This window comes from Rhinolophus ferrumequinum, chromosome 12, assembly GCF_004115265.2.
Source record: "Rhinolophus ferrumequinum isolate MPI-CBG mRhiFer1 chromosome 12, mRhiFer1_v1.p, whole genome shotgun sequence".
NCBI classification, from domain to species: Eukaryota; Metazoa; Chordata; class Mammalia; order Chiroptera; family Rhinolophidae; genus Rhinolophus; species Rhinolophus ferrumequinum.
The window spans coordinates 22,989,213-23,008,492 of record NC_046295.1 but is presented as its reverse complement, the minus strand read 5'-3'; the positions used below and the strand labels follow the sequence as shown (position 1 = coordinate 23,008,492).

Sequence of the window (19,280 nt, the reverse complement as noted above, 5' to 3'; positions counted from 1 at the left end):
CCTTCAGCTTCAGTATATATGTCACCTACATTCTGCATATGATTATTATTAGAAAGTAATAAAAGATAGGGTTCCTAAGGAAGATAACTTAAAATTGCCGAACTTTTAATTCAAATTATCCATATAAAATACCAAGACTAAAATCTATTCCTATATTAATGTTACCATATACCAGCATCTTTTTCTATTGTATATTTATTGTAAATTCTCTAGTTGCTTATCTCACAGATTTTCAAGCTTTATTGTAAACTATTTTATTCTTTGGTTTCTTCCCTAACTTGTGCACCCAATTGTAAACTTGGTGGCTATGTCATTTTTTTTTTAATTTTATTTTTTAATTTATTGGGGTGACAATTGTTAGTAAAATTACATAGATTTCAGGTGTGCAATTCTGTATCACATCATCCATAAATCACACTGTGTGTTCACCACCCAGAGTCAGCTCCCCTTGGCTATGTCATTTTAACTTTATACTTTCTGTGGCAATCTGCATAGTGTAACACACCCAGCAGCTACTCAATTCTTGATTAGTATCATTTTTGGTTGTCACCTTATAACAGTAGGGCTAAAGACAGTGCGATTTCCTTTTCCAACATTAGTTTTAGTACCCTGAGATGTTTCACCCAATTAATCACAATCTAGGAATGTTAATTCAAAACATGTAGTCAGACAGCATTAAATTAAAAAAAAAAAGTTATAGATGTTTTTTCCCTTGACCTAGGAAATGTAGCTTAGTTCTTTATAGCGTGTGTTGTCTTGCCTTTCATTTTGTATGACTAACTTTTATACCAAATTGAACAAGCCATTAGCTTTTAGTTGGTAGGAATGTGGATCCATAGATATTTCCCAGTAGACAAAAGAAAATCTATAAAAGCGATATCCCCCGGGGCTCGGTCTTCCTAGCTGGCCTAATGGTCTAAAGCACCGCTACACTGTACCCTTATGAGAAAGAACTCTGTTGGATGGTTCCCTTGACATCCAGAAATATTTATTGGAGAGTTGTAACACAGTTTTCAGATAACTTTTACTTTTGTACTATACTGCATTTATTAATCAAATATTCTGATTCAGGGAATTCATGTTATAAATTTTGTATTTTGAAACTACTACCAAACAAAGTTATAAACTTTATATATATATAGTTTAACATTAGAGTTTGCTGAAATGAGACACACTGTATTGAGGTAGCCAAGTTGTTTTGTTAAGTTTTGCTTTTTTTAAAAAAAGAGCTCTTCAGAAAAGATCTCCCATGATGGTGTTGCACAACTCCGTGAATATACTAAAATCCATTGAACTGTACAGTTCAAAAGGGTGAATTATGTGGTATATGAATTATATTTCAATAAAGCTGTTGTTTAAAAAATTTCCACTACACAAAATGTTTTCATAGATGCAAGCTAATAGAATTTCAGTCTATATTCACAAAATATTTAAAAATTCTTAGCCTTACTAAACATTTAAAGCTTTAGAAATACAAAATTATGTGTGACTTAAAAATAATTTGTGTTCTTGTTCAATAGTAATACATGCTTATTATCGAACTTTGGAAACGATAGGTAAGAAAAAAGACACTTAAAAATGTAATATGTGGGTCTTTAGACATTCACATCTACCATGTGTTCTATCTCTAAGCTTTCCCTATACTTCACTATAGTCATGCGATGTTTCAGTCAACGCCGGATCTCATTTATGATGGCGGTCCCATGAGATTATAATGGAGCTGAAAAATTCCTGTCACCTAGTGATGTTACACCCATTATGATGTCGCATAACATATTACTCGTGTGTTTGCCATGATGCTGGTGTAAACAAACCTACTGTGTTGTGGGTTGTATAAAAGTATAGCACATATAATTATGTAAAGTACATAATACTTGATAATAAACAACTCTGTTACTGGTTTATGTATTTACTATTCATACTATATTATACTTTTTATCGTTTTTTCTACTTAAAAATGTTTGCTGTTCACAGTATGCTGTATTGTGCCATCAGTAGCCTCATACATTTAGTGTTCACTGAGTCTCTTGATTGCGTCATCTTCTCTTGTGCTTGATTTAATCTCACATTGTTTTAGAAATTTAGTGGAGCCTAACTAAATGTTCAGTGTGTATAACGTCTGCAGTAGTGGACAGTCATGTCCTAGCCTTTACACTCACTCACCTCTGACTCACTGACTCACCCAGAGCAACTCCAGTCCTGCAAGCTCCATGCAGGGTAAGTACCCTATACAGGTGTACCATTTTTCAATCTTTTATATTGTATTTTTACTGTACTTTTTCTGTATTCAGATGCATAAATACTTACCATTGCGTTGCAATTACCTACAGTATTCTATCCATGCCATACAGGCTTGTAGCCTAGGAGCAATAGGCTGTACCCTACAGCCTAGGTGTGTAGTAGGCTGTACCATCCAGGTTTGTGTACGTGCACTATATGATGTTTGCACAACAATGAAATTGCCTAACAACACATTTCTCAGAACGAATCTCTGTCGTTAAGCCACACATGACTGTATTTCCTTGGTATACACACTTTTCCTGCTAGCTTTCATTAGTCGTAAATAGCTTTTCATGACCATCTTAGGCAAACAGTCAGATATAAAAATATCTTCTTATAAGAATAGTGTTTTTTTTCTTGGACTCGGAGAAGTGTTCATGAAGGTGAGCAATAATATCGTTATCTAAAAGTAGATACAATAAATATATTGCAGAATAGCTTTTGAAACAGTTTGGGATTTTGTTCTAAAAATTTGCTTTAAAACCTTTTGGGTTTAACGTGAAAACTCAGAATCTTTGATAAATAATATTGTGGCATTGGTTCTTGTGTAGCTGGACTAGTTCTTTGTCTCTTTAAAAACTCTTGTTATCATATTTAGCATTAACTTTCTACAGTTAAAATTGTTCACCACACAGTTTAAAGATAAATGCAGTATCAGACTTTGATTTTTTTTTTTTTTTGGTAAATATTAAGACCAGAGTACAAAATGAGGGCTGTATTGTGGATTAAGTGAAATATCTCAAGGCTGTGCTGTTTTGATAACTGAACCTGAAGTGACCTTTCTCAGACACAATTACAGAGCTGTATGTTTTTCCTTTAATTTCATCAGGGGTTTAATTAGTATACAAATAAAACTTCCCTTATCTTCCTTTCTACCTAATTGGCTTGTCTTCGCTTATATATGAAGTATGTGAAAGTGGGCTGTAATTAGGGTGACCGTGTTAACCTTTTTTCCTCAAATGTGCTGTTGCCTAAAGGCCTCAAGGCCTAAAAACAGTGCTTTGGATTATTGCTTTGCAATCACCATGGCCGTCCCATAGGTTTTCTCATGAACAGAAGGGCTTTGGGTGCTGCAGGTTCCCACTGCTTAACAGGATCTTCATTCTTCTCCCCACTAAATGTTTATTGATTATCTCGCTGTTCCAGGCTCAGCCTCCAACAACTTAATATCAGGTGACAGTCAGGAGAGTTCTCCAAGTAATTAGAGTTGAGCATTGGGGGAACAATTAGGAGCAGAGTTATTAAACTTGATTTATCCTATTCTCTCCTGAACAGTTTCTTGGATATCAGAACATCACACTTTCACAATCTACCCTGGTTGAGAAATTAGTGGCTAACCTGCTGCTTATCATTGTTGCCTTGCTGCCTGGAGGCACACCCTCTTGGTTTCCGTCATTCCGTTGGAAATATTACCGTCCATAAAGTTTATCATGAGTTTTAATTAGACAAATCTGAACAGGAGAAAAGAAAAGCTGAACTTAAAATTTTATATATAGTACATATTATATATGATAACAGGTACACCCGTGTGATACTTATATACACATATATGTAAATATATTTTTCTTTCTTGAAAGCTCAGTGTTAGAATTTTTAAAGATAAATACTTTTGTCAGTATAAACTAACAAGGTGAATATTAGGGAAAAGACATTATTGAATCAATTTTTATATCTTGATTGTTTTTTGTACATCTTCCTGGGCCCATTGATGTGTGTAGATTGTATTGTTATGTCTTTAAAATCTCTTTAAAATGAGAATTCTGTGTCTATAAGTTATATAACTATGATTTTTTAAAAAAGAAAACTGTATTATCTCTTAATTTTCACACTAAGAAAGTATGACCTATATCACTTTGTCTATACCACTTTTTGTTTATTTTCTGTAATTTCAGTCTCGGAATAGGCTATTTAGCTATGCCTCTGAAATGGTGCAAGCTTTAGGAGAGTTTGGTGGCTCCCTGCCATTGCCCTTGAAAGATGAAAATGAAAGAAGATTTAGACATAGTAGAAATCCTAATTTTATGCGTTCTATCTTTTTTGAAAGGATATCACAGGATTGCTGAAAAGTCAGGTGTGATTTTTATAGTGATCCCAAGGTCATGGGTTAGTTCACATTGGACCGGCATCTGTACAAGGCTAGAGAGATGATATCTTGACTACCCCTCACAAATATACACCTCTAGTCATAAGAATTACTGAGCAAGAGAATTTGAATGGATTGACACAAATCTGTTATTTCTGTTGGAAAAGGAATTCAAGCTTTATGTGTAACTGTTTGTGGGTCATTTGTTTTATCTTCATAGGTAGAAAATAGCATTTGTATTATCTGAAAGATAATCAGAAACACTGGCTTTTTTTTTTTTTTGGCTTAGCCTTTGTTCTTTTAAATTTTTTCTGTCTCTGTTTTTTATTAGTTTCAGGTGAACAAAACAATGTAATAGCTAGACATTTCACCCCTCACAAAGTGATAATTCCCCTCCCCCAATCTATTGCCCCTCTGGCATCGTATATATCTATTACAATTCCATTGACTCTATTCCCTCTGCTGTACTCCATATCCCGTGACTATATATATTAAATTATAGTTGACATACAATATTATTCAGCTTCAGGTGTACATGCAGTGGTCAAGCATCTACACCATCCATGAAATGGTCTCCCTAATAAGACATGTAGAAACACTGGCTTTAAAAAGACTCAAATACGGGTTTTATTTTTTTAAATGAAGAAATCTCATGATTCTTCAATGCGTTTAAATATCTTAACATTGGGACAAAATCGGTAGGTTTACTCTATGCCTTCTAAAATTTTTGTTGTCTTGTTGAAGTTGGCTTGAATCAGTGACTAATTCCATAGTGGGATGTTCTTAAAGGCCTGTTAAACTAAAGATTTAAAATGAAATATGATACCTAATAAGTAATCACAGTTCAATTCGGTTATTTTTATTTTTTTGACTTATATTTCTATGATAACAACTTGACTGTTTTAAATGTGAAATACTGAATTTAAAAACTAAATATTTTAAAAATACCTAATTTGACTGATGATTGCTTTCAATTCACTAACACTTAGAGTGAATTGTTTTAGCTCCCTGTAGGCAGGTTGAGTTTCTTATACTACCTATTGTGAATGTATTAAAAGAGTACTATCAGAAGAGTTTTACAAATGAAACAATCACATTTTGATTATTCTCTACTAGATATTTGGAGCATAATTGTAGACATTAATGTGTGGCTAACCTCTGAGCAACAAGAAAAATATATTGTATATATGTAATCAGTTATTCAGCTCACTGTCCAACAAATTTAAATGAAAAACTGTTTGATAAGCTTATATTCTTGAAATTTCATAGGCAAAGGAATGAGCAGGTTTTTAGTGCTAAGCGATACTCTGATCACTATACTATTTTACATCCTGGAATTTTAAGTGAGGTCTAGAAAATTCTCCTTTAAATTGCAAGTTTCTGATTCTAAGACTAGCCCTAAAGTTCCAAGATTAAGTTGTATACTTGCCCCTTGAAATTTTTATGCTAAGTGAATGTTTCAGATGAAAGCAAACAGCAAATATCAATCAACAGATTTCATACTTTTGTGACTTGGAAAATACTTGTGGAATATAAATAATTCCAAATGCAAGTATTATTTATACCTTTCTCTGTTGAAACATGTTGATCATGTTGTGTTGCTATTCTTGACATGAGTTATTTATGGGAAGTGAATTTTATTTTGGAGTCCAGTTTGTCCATTGACACGTCTATAGGAACTATTATAGATATATTTATGATGACAGTAGTGGTATTTTTAAAGCTTGGCTTCCCTGTTCTCTGCTAGGTATCATAATCCGCTTTCAATCATATACACACTTTGAGCGTGTGGTAGTTCTGGTTTTAAATAATTCTAAATTTCATGTGCTTCCCCCTTGCTCCCCCCGATCCGAAATCTTTATTCTTTTCATCATTAAAAGAAAATGCACCTGGAGGTTTTTATAACCTGATATTTTTATTAAGAATAAAATATATTTGTCTTGCAGTATTTTAAACAATAAAATAGAGTTGTGTTTTGTAGCTAAACATTTTTCAAAATCGTATCAGTTCTATCATTTCTAATTAGTAAGTATGTAAAATTTTTGCAGAAAATTTGTTAAACCTTGATGTGTAATGACCCAAGTCTACTTCTCAGTCAGTCTGTATCCTTCTTTGTTTAATAGCCTATGGCATAAATTGAAGTTAATTATCAGGGCTGACAAGTAACTCTGTCTTCTGTCTGCTTGCAGAGTCTCTCCGAGGCAAAGATGGAGCTGAGAAGAAAAGATCAATCTCTGCGTCAGCTCAATAGACATCTTACCCAGCTGGAGCAGGACAAGCGTCGACTGGAGGAGAACATCCATGATGCAGAGAGTGCTCTCCGCATGGCAGCCAAGTGAGCATTTGGACCTTGGGGAGATCACTTAAAACAGACAAAAGATCAATTCTTACTTTCATGCTCCGGGTTTTAGCCCTGGATAACACAGTGTTAGAAAACAAAAGTACAGCTGTCTCTCTTTGAAATTCTCTGATATATCCTCAAAAAGAGAAAACTCTTAACTCAACATTCTAAATGTATATTTTATTGAGAAACTTCAGAAAAGTGTAAGTTTCTATATAACCTCTAATTATGTGTATTTTGGGCTCTGTTGTAGTGTTACATGTTTGAAACCATGTTTTCATTAATATGAAATGTAAGACTACTTAAAAGTTATGCATAGTTTTTTCTATCACATATTCAGTATCCCCTTGTGCCCCACTGCCCTCCAAATTTTGCTCTGCACATATTATAATGTACTAATATTGCAAGTAATATTTCCATAAACAAATGTTAGTATACAATCAACATGTATATCATAGCATCTTTTGAAGTGCAATAAAAACATATCGATCATGGAAAAGTCATTTAATTTTATAGCTGTATATTCTAATATGTTAAGTAGAAAACATATACAGTTTTCAGAGTGGGCAACTATGTAAATGTGATGAGAGTGTTTTTCCTTTTATCAGGTAATCAAGTTGACATACACCGTGAAGTTCAAATTGAACAGTTCTCTTGGGTATTTTTATTTGTTCCCCACATTAAATTACATGGACTACTTTAAGGCAGTCCTTTGTACAACAGTATGTCTTAAAGAAAATCTATTTATGGATTAAAGAAACATCTAATTTTAGTAAACTCAGTATTTTCTGAATTTGGAATTCTGGATTCCGGTACTTACAAAAATATATATATTAATTAAAAAAATTTGAGACAACTCTTGTTAAATGCTCATCATGAAATATGAATGTAGTAAACTAAATCACAGAATGGGGATCTGCAATCTTAGGACATGCACAGCTTTGCCAGTGTGCTTGGGAAATTGCTTATACATAATGAAAAAATCAGTTTACACAGGCCAAAATATGGCATGTTTGAATACCCACCAGTAGTTTTTTTGAAAATTGTAAAGTTCTATAACATTGCTATAGCATATCAAATATATACAATTTTCATTTTTCAGAAATATAAGTTTGACTAAATCAGCTTTTTGTTTTCTTTGTTCTGTCTTGTTTCCTCATATCAAATGAGAAGCTAAGCCTAGGTCATTTCTAGTGTGTCTTACAACTATGAAAATTCTGAGATTAAGGAAAACAAGATAAAACCCCCAGATTCATATTGTGTCTTTACAACATTGCTGCTAATTCAGGAATTTGGCTTGTTTGTGAAATTTGGAGAGCTAATACATTACTTACAGTTTTCAGTTTATAATTTACCATTAAATTTTTGTCTTCAGCATTTTCATCTAAACTTTTATTTAATTATTATGGTCAAGTTTAATATACAAAGCTAATAGAAGAAACTAGTAACTTTGCTTAGTTATAGTCAAGGTCATAGATGGTTTGTGTGCAGTTATTATAGCAAAAAAAGACTATACAGAAAGAAAATATTATTTTGCCAAGTATGGCCATTTATAATATGTCCCCACCATGAAGATTTTAAAATTATTTTTCATTAGAAACCAAAAGAATAAAAGTTTAGCCTTTTCAGCACATTTTAAATCAATAGTATAACCTGGATTTTGGTTTTCTTTCTTTTTTTTTTTTCACTCTTTTTTCACTTTGAAGATGTCCTTAAGATGTTTTCCTCTTCTAATCTATGGCAGGCAATATAACTGAAGCTAAGAGGTAAATGTGGAAATATACCAGTGAATATAGTTAGGTTTTATACTTTTAGAAGGAGTGTAATGATAACTAATCCTTATTTTTCATTAATAGTGACTTATACTAAAATGTATAACAGTTGAAGTAAGGCTTGGGTTTTACTAACACTTAATCTTTTTTTCTTTCTAGAGACAAAGAGTGTGTTGCTAATCATATGAAAACAGTAGAAAATATGCTTCATAAGGTACTGTAATTTCTCTTAAATATTGCTCAACTTGTGTTGTGATACCATTCTCCTGGTCATCAGTTTTATTAAGCGCAAAACACTTTAATTCATTTTGTCCTTAAAAAAATAAATTAATGAAAAGATCCTTTCAAATGACTGAAAAATTTATATTGTACACTGCTATGTTGCATAACTTTTTTCAGAGTTCGCTTTAGGTACTTGATAAAACTATGAAAATCGTGGTTTCCCTAAACTGATATAATTGCACTTGAATTATTTGTGGTCTTTGCTGAATGAACCAGAGGTCATTAAGATTCTTATATATCGCATAATGATAAAATGTTTGACCGCACTGTCTAACCTCTTACCACTCTTAAACCTACTATCCTATATATGTTTATATATATAGAGGGATGTAATGGATTGTATTTGGCAGTACTCACTTCCTTAACTAGGCAGTCATGTTTTTCAAGTTGTAATTTACGTTACAACTTGAAAAATTATATTTTTAAAGTAGAAATTTAATAATGTTATATTCTCAAATTTGATTACTTCTGTATGGTAAATTGACTTTTAATTTGTAGTGATGAGTAGCATTATAAGAATTTTAGGATATTACTAAAAACTTAATGTATTAACTAACTGTATATTTTGTTAGCAATCCAGGTTCAAAGGTGTGTTCACTATTTCATTATTTAAAAATAGAGAAATACTATTTGTTTCTGTTATTGTCTACTTGACAATTTGTTGAAAATATAAATACCAGATGTAGTAAAGACATGGAATTTATGAATGAATCATATTTAGAATAACTTTGTGAATCAATTTATTATATAATATAGTTTGTAAATCACTTAAAACTAACCCTTTTAAGGAGATATTTAATAAACACTAGCAACTAATATTTAATACATTATAACATTTTGGAAACACGAGGTCTCTGTATTCTATTCTTTTAGACAGTTTAAAAAGTGACTAGCATTATTTCATAGCAACAAAAGCATTTTGGAAAAAAAATTAATATTTTGAGTGCTATTTTTAAGTAATATTTGTTTAAAATATGATTTCTTTCCCTCCCAATTTAAAAAAGTTTAGTCAATCAGTATAGTTTAAATATAGGCATGTCAAACTCATGTATGCAAGAAAGCTGAAATTTAGATTTCTAGGAAAAGAGATCTCTTTTGTTAGATATTTTTTGTGCTTTAGATAGGAAAACCCACTTATGTCATATTTATGGCATACCTTTTTATACAGTTAATGTTGCCTTTAAAATCCAAGTGTTTGTTCATCTTTCCAGCTAGAGGAAAAAAGCAATGTTGAATAGCAATTGTCTTGGGCAATGGATATTGATTGACAACAGAGAAAACCATCATCAATATGAAATCTAAACATTACCTTATCCTTTCCCTATGAGAATGGCAAAATATATATATTTTAAATATAATAAAGACTGATTGCAACAGGACAATTATAATCATACATTTCTTCAGTTGCACTGCATCGTTTCATTTTTGTGTCATATGGAAAGAAAGATGTCTGCAGAATTAGGCTACAGTCCCTGTAGATTTACTTTTGCTTTATGGCTTTTTCCCCCCTCAAATTTAATAGTTAATTATTTTGATTTATGGTTTTGGAAATTTTTATTTATGTAGTGGTTGTTAAATTACTAATTTCTTTTAAACTTGAAGTGAAAATTTAGGAAGGGCTAATTGATTATTGGGCTAGTTCTGATTTTCTACAAAGTTTGGGTGAGAACGAATGGATTATAAGGAAGTGGCTGGCTAGAGAGTTCCTCTGAAGCACTCAGGTTGGTGGTGAGAAGGTTGGCATGAAGACATGCCAGAATTCACAGGTTTATTTTTCTGGCCACCTTGGACTCTTCAGTGGCATTTCCCTGTCTTGAAGAAACTAAGAGTAGTATAGAAGGAGGGTCCAGGCTCTTTCACAGTACAGTGAAAATAAATGGTTGTGGTTACATCCAAACTCTTTAGCAAAGTTGATCTATTCAGATTTTCTCTTTGAGTCAATTTTGGTAGTTTGTATTTTTCTAAGAATTTGTCTGTTTCATCTAGGTTATCTAATTTCTTGACATACAGTTGTTCACTTTCTTAGAATTATTTTCATTTTTGTAAGGTGGTAGTATGTCACCACTTTTAGTCCTGATTCTTGGTACATCCAGTTGAGTTTTGTCAATTTTGTTGATCTTTTCAAGGAACAAATTTGGTTTTCTTGATTTGCTCTATTGGTTTTATATTCTCTATTTCATTTGTTTCTGCTCCAATCTTTATTATTCCCTTGCTCTGTTTTCTTTGGGTTTAATTTGCTTTCCTTTTTCTACTTTCCTAAGATGGAAGGTTAGGTTATTGGTTTGAGATCTTTCTTTTTCTGTTTTTTAATGTAGGCATTTACAGCCATAAGTTTATATCTGAACATTGTTTTCATTGTATTCCATAAGTTTTGCTATGTTGTGTTTTTGTTTTCATCTATCTCAAAATATTTTAAAATTCCTCTGTGCTTTCTTTTTTGATTGATTCATTATGTAAGATTGTGCTGTTTAACTTCCAAGATATTTGGGCATTTTCCACATATCTTTTTAATGTCGAGTTATAATGTAATTCTGTATGGTTTGAATAGATACTTTTTTTTGATTTCAGTTCTTTTAAATTTATTGAATTTTTGGTATGGTCTCAAATATGGTCTGTCTTAATGAATGTTATTGTACATTTAAAAAGAATGTGTATTCTGCTGTTGTTGGGTAGAGTATTCTATATATATCTGTTATGTCTTATTGGTTTACAGTATTGTTCAAGTCTTCTAGTTCCTTGGTTATCTTTTGTGTGGTTGTTTTATCCATTAATGAATTGAGTTTGAATTCTCCAACTATTATTGTTCAACTATTTCTTACTTCAATTTTGTCAGTTTTTGCTTCATGTATTTTGGGATTCTGTTGTTAGTTGCACATACCTCTGGAAATCGTTGTATCTTCTTGGTAGATTGACCCTTTTATCATTATATGTGTCTCTTGTAAAAATTTTTGTCTGAAGTTTAATTTGTATGATATTAGTATAGCCACATTAGCTCTCTTTTGGTTATTGTTTGCATAAAATATCTTTTTCTGTCCCTTTTCTTTCAATCTATCTGTCTTTGTAACTTAGATAAGTCTCTTGAAGACAGAATATAGAATCGTGTTTTTTAAATCCATTCTGCCAATCTCCAACTTTTAATTGGAGAATTTAATTAATTTACTTTAATGTAATTAGTGATAAGGAAGGACTTTTGCTATTTTTTCTATATGTATTATATCTATATTGTTCTTCAATTCCTGTATTAGTCTCCTCCTTTTTTGTGTGTATTAGATAGAGCTTTTCTAGTATAACATTTGATGCTCTTCTCCTTTGTTTTACTATATATTTTTAGCTATTTTCTTAGTGGTTGCCTTGAGGATTGAAATTAACATCTTAATTCACAACAATCTAGTTCAAATTAATACCCTCTTAGTTTCAATAGTATACAAAAACTTTGCTCCTGTATAGCTCTCTTCCCCATTTATGTTGTTATTATGACAAATTACATCTTTATACATTGTGTACCCATCAACACAGTTTATAATTAATGTTTTATATGATTGTCTTTTAAATCATATATAGAAAAAAGAGGAGTTACAAACACCAAATATATTAATACTGACTTTTATATTTACCTATGCAGTTACCTTTACTAGTGTTCTTTATTTCTTCATTTGGCTTTGAGTTACCTTCTAGTGCCTTTTATTTCAGGCTGAAGCACTCCCTTTAACATTTCTTCTAAGGCAGGTCGAAGAGTAATGAGCACACTCAGCTATTGTTTATCTTGGAGTGGCTTAATTTCTCCTTCATTTTTGAAGACTATTTTTATTGGATACAGAATTCTTGGTTCGCAGTGGTGTTTTTTTTTTTTTTCCTATTCATTTTGAATGTATCAACTCCAAAATTTCTGTTTGCTTCCTTTTTATACTTTCTATCTCTTCACTTAGAGTTTCTCTTTTGGAAGACATCATTGTCATGGTTTCCTTTGGTTCTTTGTACATGGTTTCCTTTAACTTTTTAAGAATATTTAAAATAAGTGATTTAAAGCCATTCTGTGGTAAACCCAATGTCTAGACTTCCATAGGGACAGTTCTTATTAATTTCTATTTTTCTTGTGTATGGGCCATGCTTTATTTCTTTGCATACTTCATAATTTTTTGTTGAATAATGGATATCCTGAATATTACAATGTGTCAACTCTGGAAATCAGATTCTCCCCCATCCCTAGTGTTTGTTGGTGCTGCTTACTCTAGTAGTGCTTGTTTATTTAGGGACTTTTCTGAACTAATTTTATACAATTTGTATTCTTTGCCATGTGTGGCCACTGAAATCTCTGTCCTAGTAATTTAGTGGTCAGTTAGTGTTTCCACAGAGATTTTTTTTTTTTTAAATACCAAGATTCAGATGTTTTTTTCTTTTTCTTGAATAAGCTTTTGGCTGCTTTCTGTAAAATTTCAGTGAGTTTCCAGAGTTCTGAAAAAGTTGATTTTTGACAAATTTTGCCAGTTTATTTTGTGGAGGGACTGGCTTTTGGAGTTTCTTACTTCACATTTTTGTTAACATCACATTATATACTTTTATTTTCCTAATAACTTTACCAATAGTAGGCTTCTAATATTACTGATAATATAGATACTCAGGAATTGAAAATTTTTAAAAAGTTAAGAACCTCTCCAAACATGCTAAAGTATTTCTATTATGTTGGAAAAAAAGTGAAAATACAATAATTATATCGAAATAATTTTCTGGATAGTGTAATGACTGGATGGATAGGACAATGTCTAGATTATTTAGGGTTAGGTATGAGAAAATTAAGTTAATTAAATATTTATTGGGTACTAACAATGTTCTTAGCAGAGAGCTGCCTTTGTTTGCTATAGCTGGGGGTAATAGTAGAATTGGGTAAAATTTGAATGTAGAGAAGAATCTGAACCTTTTTGGTAGTGATTTGTTTGTTTGTTTGTTTGTTATTGTTGAATTAGCAGAATGGCAGGATTCTTGGAGCTTTTAGAGATTCCTTTAGTCCTGTAAATTTAGAAGAATTAACTGAAGTGTTTCCTATGTATTATCATAGTGTACTATGAAGTTTAAAGTTACCTCTGAACATTTACTGAGAGGTGTTAAATACCTTTTCAATAAGTTGTTTAAAAGATAAAACAGGAAATCACAATCCAGAAACTTCAAAAGACTATCTAGAAGACCCTGTATATATAAATTCTCTAGATTTATCAGGCTGAAATGACACTGGAACAATAACTAGGGAGTTCCAGGAGTTTTTGCTGAAGCCCTTTTGGATTTGCTTCTACAGTAAAGTTACTTAAAACTTCTAACCCATCATAAAACACATTACTTACTATAAATAGTTGAGCCTACAAAAGCATTTTGAGTGTGTATTATGTGCCAGGAACCATACCCACCTCTGGGGATATCTGTATCTATATCTAAATCCATATCCATATCCATATCGGTATCCATATCCATCTATCTATATACCTATATAGATGTATCTATCTATATCTCTACATATGTAGATGTATCTATCTATATCTCTATATGCCTATGTATAGATATTAACATCTTAATTCACAGCAATCTAGTTCAAATTAATACCCTCTTAGTTTCAATAGTATGCAATGTATAGATGTATAGATATAGGCATATAGGTATATAGAGATATAGATAGATAGATCTCCTAGTCTTCTTCCCTCAAGGTAGAGACAGAGGTAATTCCCGTATACCATGGGAACCAATAAATGCAGGTAGATAGAGTTATTCATTTATGAGGCATACTTAGAAAACCCAGGGTTGGGCGGGAGATTTCTCAGAAGAATATTAATGGCTGGAAGGGGCTTTGAAGTGAGAGGAAAGATGGGAAAGGCATTCTGGCAGAGAGAGTAGCATGTGCAAGTGTGTGGAAGCATGACTAGCCAGGTAGCGTCCGCTGAGTATTAAATGCAAGTAGAGTACGAGAGATGGGGCTGGATGAGGCAGGTGGAAGCCAGGTCATGGAATAACTTTTCTGCCATTCTAAGAACCTTGGATCTTTATCCTCGAGGCAGTGCGGAGTAAACTATGGTTTAAGCTAGGGAGTGATGTGGTCAGATTTCCTTATTGAATTTGGACTGTGTAGGGAAGATTTGCAAACTGCATGTAGTGAGTGATGAAAGGGGTTTTAAGAGCCATGACTCTGTAGGCCAGATGAGGGCTGGTGAAGGTGTGAACCAGGATAGTGATGGTAGGTGAAGTTGAGGAAAGGATATGAAGCTTATTTAGTAAAATAGCAAATGGGGATGAGAAGGGCAGCAGAGGATGATTTCCAGGATGGGCAGTGTGATTAGCTGATGTTAGGAGTACAAAAAAAAAAAAAAGAAAAAAAGAGCAGGTTAGTTAGTTTGTTTTTTCAGTTGAGAGAACAAGGGAGACAGTGATGAGTTTTGTTTTGGAAATAACTGAGTTTAAGGTGATGTGGAGTGATCAGCAGGATATGTAAGTCTGAACCACAGGGAGAAAGTCAGATGAAGGTTTGAGATTGATTAACATAACACTTTCTGGCAAAGAAAGAAGGCCATATACCAATTGACAAGAGAAACAAGACATTATAGATAAATGGGAAGCTAGGAAATACATTTTGAGAGATTAATTATGCCACTAGAGTTTGAAGTCCTTGAGGGATGGAATTCTGTCTCCTTAATTTTTATATCCTCAGCATCTATGCCTGGTACCCAGTAGGCACTTAATGAATGTTTGTTAAATGAGTCAAGCTTTCACCATCACCCCGTCTCTAAACATAACTAAAGCTATCTCTAGATTCCAAAGTAAGTCTTGCTGATATTATAACTTGCTTTGTTTGATTGCTAAAAATATCATGTGTATTTACTTTGCATAATCAAGAGTTAAGAGGAGAAAGCCTAAATTCAATTTTAACAATGACACTAGGAAAGAGGATGCTAGCAATGATTATACGGGTAACAGCTAGTTTGATGACTATGAGAAAAAGAAAGATGATTACTTCTGTTATTAGACTGGATTGTGGAATAGAACATAGTCAAACAGGATCTGACAGGTGAATACCCTGTATAGCCAAATCTTTAAATGCGATTTTATAGTCTTAAAAATAGTTAGCTGGAATACTTGATATTATATAGTTATCTTTGATTTTTAGTATTTACTGCACTTAGAAGGAATACAAAGACCTTGGAATATTTTTTTTTAATTTATGAAACTGACAGTATTTTAAAAGTTGAAACATGATCTCATGCCGCTAAAACCCAATTTTTAGTGACTCATTAATTACTCTCTAAATGTTACTAATGATCTTTGAACTCCTTTCCATTCTTAGTTTTTTGATCCTGGTTCTGAAGATCAGCTGTGCAGGACATACAGGTGTTAGCACAGCTGGCTTGCTGATGACAACTCTGTCCATATAGCTGTCTTGTGTGTCATTATTCATATTATTTAGTGTCATTCTGACCTAGCCAAGCTAAAAATGGTACTCCAGCTCAAGCGGGATTTAAAAACCTTGACAAAGTAAAGATAAGATACTAGAGAATGTCATATAGTGTGCTTAACAGTTTTAAACTTAAACACATCTAAATAACTATTTTCGATGTGCATCTTTCTCTTTTGAAATAATTTACCCTAGGAAAGAAAATATCGCTGTGTGGAGGACTTTATCAATTCATAAACCCATTTCTCTATTCTCAAGTATGGGCTTTGTGTTTTTGAAAAAGCTCAAGGTCACGAAAATCTATTTGTGGTGTACATGCCATGGTGTATAACCTGCACTACAGATTTATCATGCTGTCTAGTGCTTTTATAAGATGTACATGATTAAATCACCCTGTTTTCCAGCTTGATAATTTGATTTGAGGGTTCAATTTTTCAGATCCTTAATTGGCATGTAGCCAGCTTGATAATTTGATTCAAGGGATCAGTTTGTTAGTTCTATAATTGGGATGTAACTATAATGTGTGGGGTGGTTGTGGTGGTGGATTTTACTCTCTTTCCTGGTGACAGCAGCTGGCAGTCACTGGAGAATTCTGGCTGTGCTCCAGAGTTGTAGGTCAAGTTAAATAACCTGCTAGTAAAAGAAGGCTAGCTTCTCACTTCCTTCTTTTCAAATTCAGTGTCTGCTTACTGCAGCACCAATGGATGAGCGCCTGCTTCTGCTGAGAGAACGCCAAGGTCTCCTTCCCACAAGTGTGGAGCACAGCAGGAACTGTTGTATATATCTTGGGACGTCATAGTTTGGGGATCTTCCATGTGAGATTGGGACCATTGTATAAGGATGATTGCGGCACAGGTACCCTGTGTCTCAGGGTCACAATTGTGTATGTGTCGGGGGGAGAGCAGAGGGGAGAGAAAACATAACTGTCCACAGGTCCAGTGAAACTGCTGAGGAAAGTAAGGATGTTTAAATAAAAATCTCTATTGCTATCACAAAACTACTTTTATGAAACTTACACACTTTTGCTAAGAATGCCTGATAAGGGACAAAAATAAGGGAAAAAATCAGTGTTTTTTTTTTTTTTTTTTTTTTTTTAGGGAAATGGAAGAAGTACTAAGTCTTAAACAGTTTCCTCAACTATTAATTGTTCAGAATAGATATTAAGAGGCATTATTCTTTCGTGTTAAGAGTGCTGGATTCAGTATCCTCGTATTAGGGATGACAATACTATTTTACAAGGTTGATGTCAGAATGAAGTGAGGTATTGTGGAGAGCACTTTGAAAAGTATGAAGTGCTTTTGGAAGTACTAATGGTATTATTACTAATAGAGATAGTACTGTACTCTGTATATTTCCTTAATTAAATAGTTAAGGAAAAGGCAAAAGAAAGAGAAACATCCATTTAGACATAACTGTGAATATCCAATTCGTGATTTTCCATTGTGTTGACATGTTTTAATCCTTACTTCTATCACTAGGCACATACCAGAGTCTTGAAACTGTGTAAATATCTTCTTTGTTATTCTCTTTCTACTGCCTTGTAGAATTTCTGAGTTTGGAAGGACATTCTTATTTGATCACATACTTACGAAGAACGTATGTATGCATAGCATTTTTCTTGCAGCTAATGTTATTACAGAGTATATTTAACTGGCCGATTCACTTCTCTTTCTGTTTACAAAAGGCTCTCCAGTATGCCTGTTCTACTTGTTCAACCAAATTTTCTGTTCATTGCGTATTGGAATGGATGATCAATAGTTGTGCTAGGAAAGTTAGACCCAATCAAGTTATGTATTAAACTATGTAAACTTTAAAATACATCAGAAGATAGCACAATTACTTCACGAAACAGTAGAAAAAAGGAGACAGGAAATGTCTGAGATGGCATCCTATGTTAGTGATATAAGGTCGACTCAACAGAAATTGTTCATACATTCCCTGTGAGATGTGGTCATTTTAAGAAACTTTATGGATGGTGAAAAATATTGTCTTTCCTTCTGTATTCCTAAGGCAGGGATGGCCAATGTTTTATGTAAAGGGCCAGATAGTAAATATTTTAGGCTTTGTGGACCATATGTTCTCCATCTCAAGTACTAAACTCTGTCGTTATAGCAGGAAAACAACCAAAGACATACGTAAATGAATGGGCTTGGCTGTGTTCCAATAATACTTTATTTATAATAATAGAATGTGGACTGGATTTGGTTCTCAGGTTGCAGTGAGTCAACTGCACACTGCTTTCTAGTGCATAGATTGAAAAATAGACTGTAGAGTGCTCTAGTGTGTAGGGTGAAAAATTAGAATAAAGAGAGAAGGGATGTGGAAGGAAGTACAGAGAAGGGAGAGGGAGAAGGAAGGCAGGGAATGAAAGCAAAGTAAAACAGTAGCACAGAGTGATAAGAATGGAGGTTACAGGAAATATGGTAGAGGTCTGTGTTTGACAGGAATATCTCTGATAAGAATGTTTGTTTTGAAACATTGGAAGCAATAATAGATTGGAGAAAATATAGTTTCAGGCAGATTAAGAGTGTTACGTAAAGTCCTAATATCAGTTACTTTTCCTTGGCATTCAAGGTTCAGGCATTGTATACATTTTCTTACATGTGTCCTTAAGTGCATCTGAGTTTTGATCTACTACTACTTACTACTTCTTGGTATGCTATTGGTAAAAACATAGATAGTACTATATTTCATGAGGTTTTTTTTTTTTTTTTAAGTGGGAACATTGAGTCCAGAGAGATTTATAGCTGTGTATGATAAAAGATGCAGCTTCACATTTTGAGAGTTGAGCAGTTTTTCTAAAAATGACTAATTTAATTTCGTAGTTGATATATCTAGCAGAAATAGCTTTTTTGGTGTTATGGTTGGAGTACAGAAAATTAGAAAACAGATCGGTGTCTTATAAGAAAAGGCTAATCAGAGGAATAGGAATTGTACAACATGGATCTTATAAATCACTTAATTCTGCAACTAGATTGCTATAATAAAATAAATACATATTTGGTAACAATGTTTTGACTTCTTAGAAAGTTTCATTTATTTTCCTCTGTATATCTCGTTTCTTATAGTATATCTATTAGAAATATCTGCTTTCTG

The 19,280-nt window shown here is 32.9% G+C and overlaps 1 protein-coding gene across 1 annotated transcript in view; it reads left to right on the top strand.

The window, feature by feature from the left end:
• The window catches only part of CCDC171 (coiled-coil domain containing 171), a 267,732-nt gene that overhangs the window by 167,093 nt on the left and 81,359 nt on the right, over positions 1–19,280 (top strand). The window contains exons 22-23 of the mRNA XM_033124173.1: positions 6,553–6,698; positions 8,636–8,690. Coding sequence (XP_032980064.1) covers positions 6,553–6,698; positions 8,636–8,690 — 201 coding nt within the window. The remainder of the gene's footprint in view (positions 1–6,552; positions 6,699–8,635; positions 8,691–19,280) is intronic.